This window comes from Nomascus leucogenys, chromosome 11, assembly GCF_006542625.1.
Source record: "Nomascus leucogenys isolate Asia chromosome 11, Asia_NLE_v1, whole genome shotgun sequence".
NCBI lineage: Eukaryota > Metazoa > Chordata > Mammalia > Primates > Hylobatidae > Nomascus > Nomascus leucogenys.
The window spans coordinates 45,249,941-45,263,414 of NC_044391.1; the positions used below are offsets into that span (position 1 = coordinate 45,249,941).

At 56.4% G+C, this 13,474-nt stretch overlaps 1 protein-coding gene across 2 annotated transcripts in view; it reads right to left on the reverse strand.

The window, feature by feature from the left end:
- SIPA1L3 (signal induced proliferation associated 1 like 3) overlaps nt 1–13,474 on the reverse strand; it is a 290,990-nt gene that overhangs the window by 3,514 nt on the left and 274,002 nt on the right. The window contains exons 17-21 of one of the 2 annotated variants that reach the window (XM_030822249.1): nt 12,801–12,966; nt 11,315–11,558; nt 6,800–6,943; nt 3,190–3,325; nt 927–1,008 (exon numbers count right to left, since the gene is read on the reverse strand). In XM_030822249.1, coding sequence (XP_030678109.1) covers nt 927–1,008; nt 3,190–3,325; nt 6,800–6,943; nt 11,315–11,558; nt 12,801–12,966 — 772 coding nt within the window. The remainder of the gene's footprint in view (nt 1–926; nt 1,009–3,189; nt 3,326–6,799; nt 6,944–11,314; nt 11,559–12,800; nt 12,967–13,474) is intronic. The other variant, XM_030822250.1, reaches the window with a different exon arrangement.

Here is a 13,474-nt window from a genome sequence, read left to right on the forward strand (position 1 = left end):
CCACCGCGCCCGGCCTAGATGGCCCTCTCAACTGTGATGGTTAAACAATAAATAAATAAGTATGATGATGGTCTAGACAACAGTGCTGCAGCTCGCTTTGGTTTTTATGTAAAGTTACTGGACTTTTTTTGCGTGTTAGTAAATACATAGATTTGTTATTAATTTAATTGGCTGCAAGCTGTTCCGCTGCATGGATGCCCTATAATTTACACAGCCGTTCTCATGTTGAGTGACAGCCACGCTGGCTCTAATTTTTTATCGCCAATAGTGTGGCAACGAACGTCCTTGTTCACAATCTCTTTGTACCCACGCTGTCATGGATAAATTCCCACAAGTGGAATTACTGGATCAACATTTTTCTTTTTTTTTGAGACGGAGTCTCGCTCTGTTGCCCAGGCTGGAGTCCAGTGGCGTGATCTCGGCTCACTGCAACCTCCACCTTCCCAGGTTCAAGCGATTCTCTTGCCTCAGCCTCCTGAGTAGCTGGGATTACAGGCGCCCACCACCACACCCGGCTAATTATTGTACTTTTTAATAGAGATGGGGTTTCACCATGTTGACCAGGCTGGTCTCGAACTCTTGACCTCAGGTGACTCACCACCTTGGCCTCCCAAAGTGCTGGGATTACAGGCATGAGCCACCGCGCCCAGCCACAATTTTTTTGATAAATGTTATCCAATTGCCTTCCGAAAAGCATGGGCTGATTATTCTCCCCCCACAAGAATGGATGAGTTTCTCAGCGCTTGCTAGCCTTGGGTGTTATCACTGTTTACTCTTCACCCATGACTACACTCAAGCACAGGAGGTGTGGGGGTGGGGTGGTTGCTGCATGGCAGGGGCAGGTGCCTGATCCCTGCTGATCCCTGCTGACCGCCCTGCCCAGTGTCTGGGAAGTGGGATAGAGAGGGCGTGGCCCCTGGCCTTACCTTCTGCAGGTCAGTGTGCAGCTGTTTCAGCATCACCTCCAGCTGGTACACCTTGCCTGTCAGATCCAGGGGTGGCTCCTCGCTGGAAAGACCAGGGACAAGGTCAGCCTGAGGCCCTAAAGCCCCTGGGGAAGGCTTCTGGCCCACAGCTGAGGAGCCCGGGAGTACGGGCCCCCTTATCCCTGACATTCTGGCAAAGCCCGAGGAGAAGCTCTGAGGGGAAGCAGGAAGCCAGCCCTCCACCCAGCACACTGCACCCACCAAGGGCACCTTTGTGGATGTGGACAGGGTGTTAGGAGCACCAGGCCAGGGGAAGGGTGGGTGCCCACCCTGAAGTGTGCGTTTTCCCTGAGGCTGGGCCGTGCATGTGACTTCAGGGAGGACCCCTTCTTCGTACCTCCAGGATACAAAGAGCCCACTCCACAGACACCTGCTGAGCACCTGGCGGGTCCAGGCACAGTTCCAGGCACAGGAAGCACGAGAATGGACAGATGGTCAAAAGGACCCACCCTTGTGGGCAGGACCAACAACGGTCCTGGCAGTGATGCTGACCATGTGGCTGTCACTGAGAGCCACCCCGCACCAAGCCCCAGGCTGCCTGGCTCATCTCACAGAGCTCCTCTGCCCACTGCGGCCTTCGGAGGTGCTGCATGGTTATCCACTGGACAGCAAAAGATGCGCAGGCAATATCACCCTCCCACGTGCTGGTGCTAGGATTTGAATCAGGGGCCCATGGCCAGTAGCTGCCCCTCTGCAGATCCTCCCAGCCCTGGGCCTGCCTGGCCGCTGCAGAGAACGCGCAGCCCCTTCCTGCTTGGAGTTGGGGCTGACGGAGGTTCCGCTGGATGCCGTGCATGCACAGGCACAGTGGCGGTGGCGGTCGGGGGCTGGCCCTCCTGCCTCGCCCACCCTTGCCTACAACCTTGCTGCTGAGTCCTGGGGATCTGCAGCTGCAGAGGGAGATGGGGACAAATGGACTCCAGGAGCGCCGCCCTGGGGCCACAGGTCCCGCTGCTTCCCACAGCCCATGCTGCTCCTGCCCTTCAGCCTGGCGGCACCATCTGGAACTGCCAATTTCTTGTAATTACAGTGGGGCCTACGTTCGTGGTGGAGGTTGAGTTCTGAAGCCAGAGTGTGAAAAGCAAGAAGTCAAAATTACCCTCAAAAATTGCTCCCACTGCCCATGAAGTACAGTGCACGGATGGTTGTATATAGAACCCTGAACCGTGAGGTGTGCAGACGAGTGTGAAATGCACTATTTAAATCCATGTACAGGCAGAATGTGCCATTTACATTCTCTCTGCCTCTTTTTAATTTTGTTTTCTGCCAAGTGAGTGCAGTCAAATATGCTGCGCTGAATGTGAGAAGCCACGCGTGAGATGACAAATGTGAGAGATCTGTCCCCGTCCTCTTCCTTCCCCCGTGAAGCTTCCTGAGGGCCAGGCCTGGCCTCAGTTGCCACTAGGTCCTCAGACAGCCCAGCACGGCACCTGGCAGGGAGGCTGGGAAGGGGGAGCGTGAGGCAGAAGTCTGTGAGGTTTAGGAATCTGCAGAGGAGGAGACGAAGGAGCAGGCAGGCGGGAGATTGGCAGCGATGGGGCTGACGAGAGGCACAGGGCTGGGGGATTGGGAGACACTGCCTAGCAGCTTTCCTTTCTTTTTTTCTTTTTTTGAGATGGAGTCTCGCTCTGTGGCCCAGGCTGGAGTAGAATGGCTCGATCTTGGCTCACTGCAAGCTCCGCCTCCTGGGTTCAGGCAATTCTCCTGCCTTAGCCTCTCGAGTAGCTGGGATTACAGGCATGCGCCACCACGCCTGGCTAATTTTTGTATTTTTAGTAGAGATGGGGTTTCACCATGTTGGTCAGGCTGGTCTTGAACTCCTGACCTCAAGCGATCCACCCACCTTGGCCTCCCAAAGTGCTGGGTTTACAGGAGTGAGCCACCGCGCCCCACCTGCTTAGCAGTGTTCAAAGTTGGAAGCGAAACAACTGTGTGTGTATTGATTCAAGTGTCATCTCCGCTGGACCGGGAGATCTGCTGGGACTGGGCAGAATCTGTCTTGGTCACTGTGGATCCCCAGTGCACAGACAGGTGCAGTGTAATGACTTCCAAGTCTGTTAGGAGTGGGGAGTAGCTGCTATATCAGCTTCCGCCCAGAGAGTGGTGGGTGTGACCCGCAGTGGCTGCCTCTCTCTGGGTGAGCCTCTTCCGCTGCACAGGCCTGCCACTGATATGAACCCGGGTGTTCCCAGGGAAACCTCACCTCATGGTGGGGGTGGTCCTGGGGGTCGGCGGTCCCCTCTCCAGGCTCAGGTGGCTGTGGACAGGACTGTGTGCAGGCGGGATGTCCGGGCTCAGGGCCGGGTCGTTCAGAGAGAAGAGCGAGACGGCTCTTTGCACTGCCAGGGAGGGAGGAGGAAGACAGGGGTCAGCAAGGCTCCCAGCTTCTCCCGAAACTGACGGACCACGCCTCTCCCTGCAAACCTCCATGACACTTCCTATCACACTTGGGACAGATTGCATGGACACTTGGATAGATTCTTGCCAAAAAACCAACCAAATGAACACACAAAACAAGAACACAAACAAAATCCCATCCTGATTCCAGTCAAGGCTTTCGATCCAACGACCAGTTCATACAAAATACAAGGGCTGAAGAAGCCAGTTAGACGAGAGTGCGAGGTAGCAACCGATCGCATTCTGAATCTGGCATGCTCTCAACATAAATGACTTGATTTGGGCTACAAGTAAAAGGTAGGAAGAAAGGGTTATAAAGTGGACGGGCTGGCGCCAGGTCCATGGGGATTCATTATACGATTTGCTGTCCTTAGGAGGAAGCTGGGAAGATTTCAAAAGCAAAAAGAGAAGTGAGACAGATCACATCATGCATATTGAAGAGAGAAAAGAAATTGCACGGGGCTGCCAGTGAAAGTGAAGATTCCTGGGTCCCGCCTTGGACACATGACCGGCACTGGGGGCACCTGGGCTGTCTGCGTTTTCAAACGTGACTGTTAGATTTTCTTCCTGTAATGGCAACAATAGTGCCCTCCAATAGTGGCTGGTTCAGTGAGCTATGAACAGCCAGACAGTGGAATCCTCAGGGTGTTAAAAACACGAAGGTGACCCTGTGTGCCGTGTGTTGAGGGCGGCAACGTCAGGGGCAGGGCAGGGCAGAGGGCGAGCCCCAGAGGCAAGCAGCTCCTTGGGTCCAACTTTCATTTCTGTGCCTCAAGAATAGCACAGTAAAAACCCCAGCACTCTTTCCCTGGCACCACCCATTGTGAACATTTTGCCCATTTACTTTTTTTTTTTTTTTTTTGAGATGGAGTTTCGCTCTTGTTGCCCAGGCTGGAGTGCGATGGCGCCATCTCGGCTCACTGCACCTTCCGCCTCCCGGGTTCAAGTGATTCTCCTGCCTCAGCCTCCTGAGTAGCTGGGATTATAGGCATGCACCACCACGCCCAGCTAATTTTGTATTTTTAGTAGAGACAGGGTTTTTCCATGTTGGTCAGGCTGGTCTCGAACTTCTGACCTCAGGTGATCCGCCTGGCTCAGCCTCCCAAAGTGCTGGATTACAGGCATGCACCACTGCACTTGGCCATGATATTATCTAATATACAGTCATCTGCAAATGTTCTCCAATTCTCTGAATAATACCCTTTATAGCTATTTTTTTCTATCTTGGATTTATGTATAATGACATCTGTTTTTTAAGAGACAGGGTCTTGCTGTGTTGCCCATGCTGGAGTGCAGTGGCTATTCACAGGCCCGAGTCCATTACTGATCAGCATGGGAGTTCTGACCTGCTCCATTTCTGACCTGGGCCAGTATACCTGTCCTTAGGAAATCTGGTGGTCCCTGGCTCCCTGGAGGTCGGCCATATTGATGTTGAGTTTAGTGAAGACACCGGATCAGAACAGCATACTCCAGCCTAGAACGACTGGGCTCCAGCGATCCTCCTGCTTCATCCTCCCGAGGAGCTTGGACTACAGGTGTGTGACACCACGCCTGGCTAATTTTAAAATTAGTACCTATAATCCCAGCTACTCAGGAAGCTGAGGCAGGAGAATCACTTGAACCTGAGAGGTGGAGGCTGCAGTAAGCTAAGATCACACCACTGAACTCCAGCCTGGTTGAAAGAGTGAGACTCTAAAAAATAAATAGGTGAAATAAAATTTTTTGTAGTGACAGGGTCTCGCTACGTTGCCCAGGCTGGTCTCAAATTCCTGGCCTCAAGCCATCCTCCCACCTTGACCTCCCAAAGTGTTGGGGTTACAGGTGTGAACCACTGCATCCAACCTGGAATATTTCAAGTCAAATTCTAGGTATCTTTGTATTTCATCTGTAGAAACTTCAGTAAGTAGCTCTAGTGGATAAAATATATATATATATATATATATATATTTTTTTTTTTTTTTTTTTAAGAAAACTACTATGCTATGAACACACCTACCAAAGTTAATGAGAATTCCTTTAGTCTTTTCCACTTATGTGAATTGCATGGGAAAACCCACATGTATCTTCATTAAAAACCACAGCTCCAGGCAAGCTGAAGCCACCCTGACCTGCACTCACTGCCAGCCCCTTTCCGGCTCCTGGGGAGGCACCTCCGTGGTGGTGCTAGTGTGCTTCCTCCCAGGTCTTTCTGCTACTCCCAGCCCTCCCCCGTAACCTTCTGTGTTTCATCTATTAATTTTATAAGGAAGCAAAAAGCTCCCTAGGCGACTGTGACGCACAGCCTGGGGGAGAAATCAGTGCCACCAGCCAGGCTCCCTCAGCTTTCTCACATGGGGCGCACAGCTCCCAGGCATGCCAGGTACACGGAGCGGCTGGGAGTGGGTAAGAGGCTCTGGCTACCCTAGCCCTTTCCTGTGGCCCACAGTTGCCAGGGGGGTGGTCAGTGTCTGGGCAGCTCTGTCTTCCGCAAACAGCACTACAACCGCTGATGGCACCTGGGTCTCCAGGGAGAGGCCTGAGGCCTTCCTCACTTCCCACTGTCCTGGAACCGGCTATCCTGGCTCCAGGATGCTTGGAGACCCACATGAGAGAGGAGATGCCACAGCTGCCTGGCCCCCTGTCCCCACAGACTTCCAGCACGTAAAGGGCCCTGGGTGGCAGAGCAAACCCTGTCCACTGCTCCAGGGAACCCACGGAGTGAGGATCCCTGCAGGCCTGGTATGGGGAACCCTCCACCCAGGATCCAAGGTCTTGGCAGGACCCTCAGGGCACGAAAAGTCTTCCTCTCCCTGGCTCCCAAATCTGGGGCTGAAAACCCAACAAATGTCCTCAGGGACAGATTATCCGCCCCCTGCCCCCAGACACGGGGTCTTGCACTATCGCCCAGGCTGGAGCGCAGTGGTGTGATCGCAGCTCACCACACAGCCTCCACCTCCCAGGTTCAAGCGATCCTCCTGCTTCAGCCTCTGGTGTGGCTGGGACTACAGGTGTGCACTGCCATGTCTCACTTTTTTTTTTCTTTTGTAGAGACTGGGTCTTACTCTGTGGCCCAGGCTGGTCTCAAACTCCTGGCCTCAAGCGATCCTCCTGCTTTGGACTCTCAGAGTGCTGGGATTACAGGTGTGAACCACTGTGCTTGGCCTCACGTGTTTTACATGCGGTGTTTTGTGTAATCGTCATGGCAGCCTCAGGCATGGTCACTTTCACTTGATGGTCAACGTGGTAACTGGCATCAAAGAGATGATGACACTTGCCCAGGGCTGCATAGTAAGCAAGTGACAGGGCAGGACTTGAACCCCACTCCCTGATTCTGGAAACTGAGTGGGTATCCCTGCAAAGCCATGAGGCCCTCCATGAATCCCTCTAGAAGAAAGGAGGGCGTGGGGGCCTGACGGGACTGGGTGGAAGGCGCCTACCTTCGTATGCCTTGGCTGCGTTCACCAGGCTGGACCACTCGAGGCCAGCAGCTGTGTCAGGCAGGGGCATCATCCCAGGGTCCAGGCGCCGCAGGGGGCGGTCCCGCCCATCAGCCAGCGAGAGCTCCGAGGCTGAGATGGTGGCTGGATGGGGAGGGTGGACATGGCAGTGGTTGAGCATGACAATGTGGGAGACACAAATACATGAAGACATCCCACTGCTTATGCGGAGATGCTACATGCCCGGGAAAACCTCCAGCAGGGTAAGGGGTCTGGGAGTGCTGGAGCCTACGGAGGCCTGACTTCAAACAGGGTGCTGGGCCAGGCCTGGCAGATGCCATCTGGACAAAACTCTGAAGGGGAGGACGGAGTGCGCCAGGCAGACACCTGGGGGAGGAACATTCCAGGCAGACGGAACAGCCAGTGCTAAATCCCTGAGGCAGGAGTGTGCCTGGAAGGTTTAAGGAACACGGAGGCAGCCCCTGTGGCTGGGAGAGGGTGAGCAAGGGAGGAAGCAGCAGGAGGCGAGGAGAGAGGCAACACGGCTGGACCGTGTGGGGCCTGTGGGTCCCAATGACGACTGTGTTCTCACCCCGAGTGCCCTGGATGGCTCCCGCTGGGTGCATGTGGGGGACGGACTGTGTGTGTGTGGGGGGGATTTGGGGGAGACAGGGAGCAGGTAGGAGCTGTAACCATAACCCACAATGGAGACAGTGACGCTGGGCAGGACTAGGGTGGGGCGGTGGTAGGACACAGGGGCAGCTTCTGGGCCTACTTTTCAGGGGCAGCCAATAGGGTTTCCTGAGGGTTGGATATGGCTGTGAAACAAAGAGAAGGGCCAGGACTGCGGCTCTGATCGGGAAGGCTGGGGTGCGGGATCAGAAATCTGTTTCTGGAGGTGCTCGGTGGGCCCTGGACACCCCAAGGAGACAGTGGGACGGAGGCTAGCCACAGGAGCTGGTGACGAGAAGGGTCCAAGCTGCACCTGTGATTGGAATCGCCAGTGTATGGACAGTGTTTAGACAGGGTGGGGTTGCCGTGGGGGGCAGGTTCAGGTATGACACGCTGGGCAGAGGAGAGGCCTGTGACATCTCAGGGGTTGGAAGTCAGAAGCAATGGCGCCAGCACTGCACTTGCACCTGCTGCGGCTATCGAGAGAGTCCCGGGCACTAGGCTCAGGCTGTGGCCTGGGGCTCCGTGACTCCTTGAAGCCCCTAAGGGAAGGGGACAGAGGACAGCCAGGTACACAGAGACCAGGAGACACGCCAGGTACACAGAGACCTGAGGGCCCTTAGCTGGGAATCGGCAGAGCCTGACCGTGGGCCCAGCCTGCTCTGTGTTCCTAGCACCTCCTCTGTGCAGGGCCGAGGGAGATCATCTCACAGCCTCACTGTGAGCCTGGCGGGGGCGGGGGGTGACATGATCTCCACGCATGGAGGAGGAAAACTGAGACCCGAGCGAGGCGCTGCTTTGCCTGGGATAATGTGGCTTCCAGCTAGTACTACTCAGTGCTGACCACGTATGAGGTGTATGCTATGTGCTTTCCACATATTCACTTGTTTGATTCTTTCAACCCAGGGATGTGGGCACTCTTTTTTACATTTTACAGTCAAAGAAACTAAGGCACAGAGAGGTTATATCTGTGAGTGGAAGACGTGGGACATAAACTCAGGCCGTTCAGCTCTGTGATGTGTGATGTGCAGTAAGTGCTGAGTGAATGAACGAGTCCTTGGCCTCCTGGCTCCTCCCTCAGCCTCCATACTCTGTCTTCGGCCTCCTTGCTCCACCCCAGACCTCCATGCTCCACCCTTGACCTCCATGCTCTGTCCTCGGCCTCCTTGCTCCACCCCAGACCTCCATGCTCCACCCTTGACCTCCATGCTCCACCCTTGACCTCCTTGCTCCGCCCTTGACCTCCAGACTCCGCCCTTGACCTCCAGACTCCGCCCTTGACCTCCTTGCTCCACCCTTGACTCCATGCTCCACCCTGGGCCTCCTTGCTCTTCCCCTGACCTCCTTGTTCTGTGCCTCCAGTCTGCTGGCGTCTCACTGCTCAGCTGATGGGAGCCATGGGAGTGGCTGTCATTGCTGAGCAGGGCATCAGCAACACCGTGTGACAGGCTCCTTGGTGTGGAGGGCACTTGGTTAGTGAAGCCCAGGCCAAGGATGACCATGTCTCTTCATCTGGGATGGGGCCCAGGAAGGGCTCTGGAGCAGGCACAGGAGAAATGGAGAGGCCCAGGGTCCCTGGCCACACTGAGGCCAGACGGGACTCTCCCCAGCTCAGGGGTGTGGGGGAGTCAGGTGGACAGAGAAGGGTGTATGTGTGCTGTGTGAGGCAGAGGACCCTGAGCTGGGGTCACAGCAGTGACGGAGACAACCCCAGACCCTGGTATGGTGATGGAGACAGACACATTCTCATCTAGTGACAGCTCAGGATGGTGACAGGGATACAAGGCGGTGAGGGGGGACGGAGGGGGTGAGAGAAACCCAGGGGGGCGACGGGGCCTGTGGAGGTGCCTGACTCAGCCTGGTAGGGGAAGGGAGGGCTTCCTGGAGGAGGGGGCATCTGAGCCAAGACTGAAAGAATGAGGTACAGCAAGCTGGAGGAATTCAGATCGGCCTGTGGAGTCTATGCCTGTGTCCTCTGTCACCACCTCTCTGCGGTGGCCACTGTCCCGGTCCTTTGCAGTGACTGAACATCTACTTCGTGACCAGCCCTGCCTTGGGCAGAGAGACAGAGCAGCAAGGAGGAGAGGCCGAGGAAGGAGATGTGGAGGGAAGCCTGGGGAGCAGGGAAATTGCCACTGAAGTGGCAGCCCCTTGAGGGCAGGGGTGTGCTCTGCCTTGCTCAGGGCAGCATCCTGGCACCTAGGGCAGAGCCCCACCCACAGCAGGCACTGCAGGAACAGGAAGGGAGCGCAGGGGAGGGCCCAGAAGCTCTGGAGTTGAGATGGGGGCTGGGACTCGGTCCAGGGCTTAGAGGAGTCTTCTAGGAAAGAGCAGGAATGGAGCCAGCCCTGAAGGACAAGAGTGACCCAGAAGAGGATTGAGGGAAGAGCATGGCGGGCGGAGAGAACAGCCGTGCAGGATGCCCTGAGCAGGGAGGGTGTGGTGTGCTAAGTGATCAAAAGGAAGGCTCTGTGAGGCGGAGGAGCAGAGGTGGGCACCCCACACCACCAGGGCAAGGAGTGCAGATGCAAATGCCAAGGCAACAGGGAGCTTCAGGGGAATTTTTTTTTTTTGAGATGGAGTCTGGCTCTGTCACCCAGGCTGAAGTGCAGTAGTGCGATCTCAGCTCACTGCAACCTCTGCCTCCTGGGTTCAAGTTGATTCCCCTGCCTCAGCCTCTGGAGTAGCTGGGATTACAGCGCCTGCCACCACACCCAGCTAATTTTTGTATTTTTAGTAGAGGTGGGGTTTCACCACATTGGCCAGGCTGGTCTCGAACTCCTGACCTCACGTGATCTGCCTGCCTCGGCCTCCCAAGGTGCTGGGATTACAGGCGTGAGGCACCGTGCCCGGGCCGCGGGGGAATTTTAACGGGGGAGACAGACTGCCCTTCATAGAAGTCCCAGAGTCTCCTCCACCCCATCCCCCACAGCTCACAAGAAGAGGCTCTGTACAGATGGCACAGGCAGGCACAGCCCCTCAGCTGAGACCCTTGGAGTAGAACATGCCTCTGAATTTGAGATGTGCTTGGATTTGAGAGAGCAAGTGTGCAGACGCTGTGTATTATGTAACAAACCCAAAAAGGTCAGGGGCACCCCACATGCAGTGGCACGCCAACGCTCTGCCCCAAGCTCCTCATTGCTAGCACTAAGTAGGGGGACTACGGACCCGAAACAGCCTCACGCCCCTCCAGGCCAGGTTTCGCCACCCAGTGAGCATGGTGCAAACTTACGTACTGTCTTTCAGTTGTGGGGGGTTTAGGAGGTGGATAAGGGGGTTACAGGGTGCATTTGGGGCACGGCCAACCCCAGCTGGCTCGTGGCTTTTGATGCGGGTGGTGTGTGCAGTACCTGTTTACGGGGAGCGCTCAGTAAATATTTGCTGGGTGATTAAGCAGTGGACAAGTCACACCATGCACCACCCCCAAGTGTGGCAAACATAGGGGGAGTCAGGGAAGCAAATAAAATGCTCATGAAGCAAACCGCTTGGAGCTGGAATGGGTGGGAGGGTTGGGGGGTGCTGGGGCAGCAGCTGGGTAGCCCTATTCCCTAGGCCTGTACCCTGAGGGTGGACTTCCTCTCTGGTCTCAGGTGACTCCAATCCTTGGGTGCTTCTGACTCCTAGGTGACCCTCTGATGCTTGGCCAATGATCCCTTGCTCCTTGGGTGACACCCAGTGCCCCACCATCAGGCCCCCCGAAGTTCCTGTGAACCCCATTCCTCCCTGAGATGGCCCCGGCACTGATGACCTCTAGTCTTTGACCTCCAGGTGAGCCCCTGCTTGGGCGTCCCCACCTCCCAACCTTGGGGTAACTACCGCGCCAGTCCCGGGGCCCAGGCTCACATTTCTTCTCGGGAAAACCGCTGCCGGCGGCAGGGGTGGCGCCAGGGCCGACGGGCGGGTGGGGGTGCTGGTGCTGGCGGCGTGCAGGCAGCGTGCTGGATGGGAAGGCGCAGGTGCTGGTGAAGAGCACATCGCTGGGCAGCCCTGGCTCTAGGCCAGCGGGGCTGGCGAAGCTGGGCTCCCGGCGCCCGCTGCACAGGCTCTCGTCTGACAGCGTCCGCTGCAGGCCCTTCTGTGGTGACTGCTGTGGGGTGTGGGTGGGATGTTGGGGGAGGTCATGGACTGGCTCGTAACCAGGGTACTCAGAGGCATCTTCCCCTCCAGGACATTGGTGGCAAGTCCTTACCTACCCAGCATCCATTTCTGCCCCATTTCCTTCCTTCCTCCCTCCCTCCCTTCCTTCCTCCCTCCCTTCCTCCCTCCCTCCCCCCCCACCTTCCCTCCTTCCTTTTTTGAGACAGGGTCTCAGTCTGTCGCCCAAGCTGGAGTATAAAGGGGCGATCTCAGCTTACTACAACCTTGACCCCCTGGGCTTAAGTGATCCTCCTATCTCAGCTTCCCAGGTAGGTAGCTGGGACCACAGGTGCGTGCCACCACCCTTGGCTAATTTTTAGATTTTTTTATAGAGATAGGGGTCTCATTATATTGTCCAGGATGGTCTTGAACTCTTGGGCTCAAGTGATCCTCTCACCTTAGCCACCCCAAGTGCTGGGATTACAGGTGTGAGCCACCACCCCTGGCCTTCTGCCTCCTTTCTGATCAAAGCGCTCCAGTTTCCCCCTGGGGACTCCCACTCCCCAAACCCACCCTCCAGCTCTGGGTAAGGGCTGGCGATCAAAGCCTGATGGGTTGGGGAAGGTGGTGTGAGCCAAGCTGGACCCACGAGAGTCAGTGCTGGGACCCCAGTGGGTAGCGCTGGGCTGATGTGCTCTCTTCCCCCAGCTGTAGGCTGGTGGGACCCACAGAAGCTGGGGTCCACCTCGGTCCCCACAAAACAGCTCCTGCCTGGCAGTGAGGACGAGTAGGGCAGGCCTGGCTGGGAGGGGAAGGGAAGCGGATGCTGTGGAGGTTCCCTGGCGCCCACTGTTCTTTCCACCCATGTCCCTGAGTAACAAGAACCTGAACTTCCCCTGGGAGCCCCTGCTCCACTCTCAGTCCCTGTGGTCTGGGCGGATGTGGCTGTTTCTATCGCAGGCTGGAGGAGGAGGGCACAAGGCCTTCCAGTTGTGCGAGGTTCTCAGTATGGGGTAGATTCCCGTGTGCCTGTCTGGGCTTATCCTGTGATTCCATCCCAGACCAATGCACTGCCCTCACTCCCAGCCATGAGCCCACACCCTGCAACAGGACTGGCAGATGCCAAAGGCTGGGGACACGACAGGAAGGAGCTGGCGTGACCGTGGGGTGCACAGCCCTTCTCCCCGCCCACCCAGATCTGGGATCCCCTTGGGAGCTGGGGGTCGGGAGGCAGGCACGGGGCGCTACATACTCCCGCGTCTCTCTCCTGCTCTGGCCCCAGGTTGTCCATGATGATGAGCTTCTTCAGGTCATCCTCGATGGTGGATTTGTAGTTCTTCCGTGGCGACCGGAGGTCTCGGAGGGATGCCCTCAACCTTGGTTGCCCAAAGACGTTTTTGGTGTTCGTGTCCACCTGCCTGGAACGACAGCGTCAGGGTCAGAGGGGTGTCAGGGAGGCTCAAGCTACTTTTCAAAGCTGTTTGGATTCAAGAGGGCCGGCTGCCATGGGACGCATGGTCACAGCCTTCTCTCCTTCACCCAGAGAACGCGTGGCAGAGCGGGGCTTGGCTCCATTCCCTCCTTCCACAAACGTTTCCCGGGAACCACAGAGCTGGCTGTGCTGTCTTGTCCCAGGTGCTGGGGACACAGCAGTGAGCACCAAGCTGGCAGCCAGTGGGGGAGGCCCACGCTGAACACATGCACACAGACAGACCCCCTGTGTGAGGGGAGAGGCTTTTTTTTGTTGTTTGAGATGGAGTCTTGCCCTGTCGCCCAGGCTGGAGTGCAGTGGTGCGATCTCAGCTCACTGGAACCTCTGCCTGCTGGGTTCAAGCTATTCTCCTGCCTCAGCCTCCGGAGTAGCAGGGATTACAGGCACCCGCCACCACTCCCAGCTAATTTTTGTACTTTTAGTAGAGACGGGGT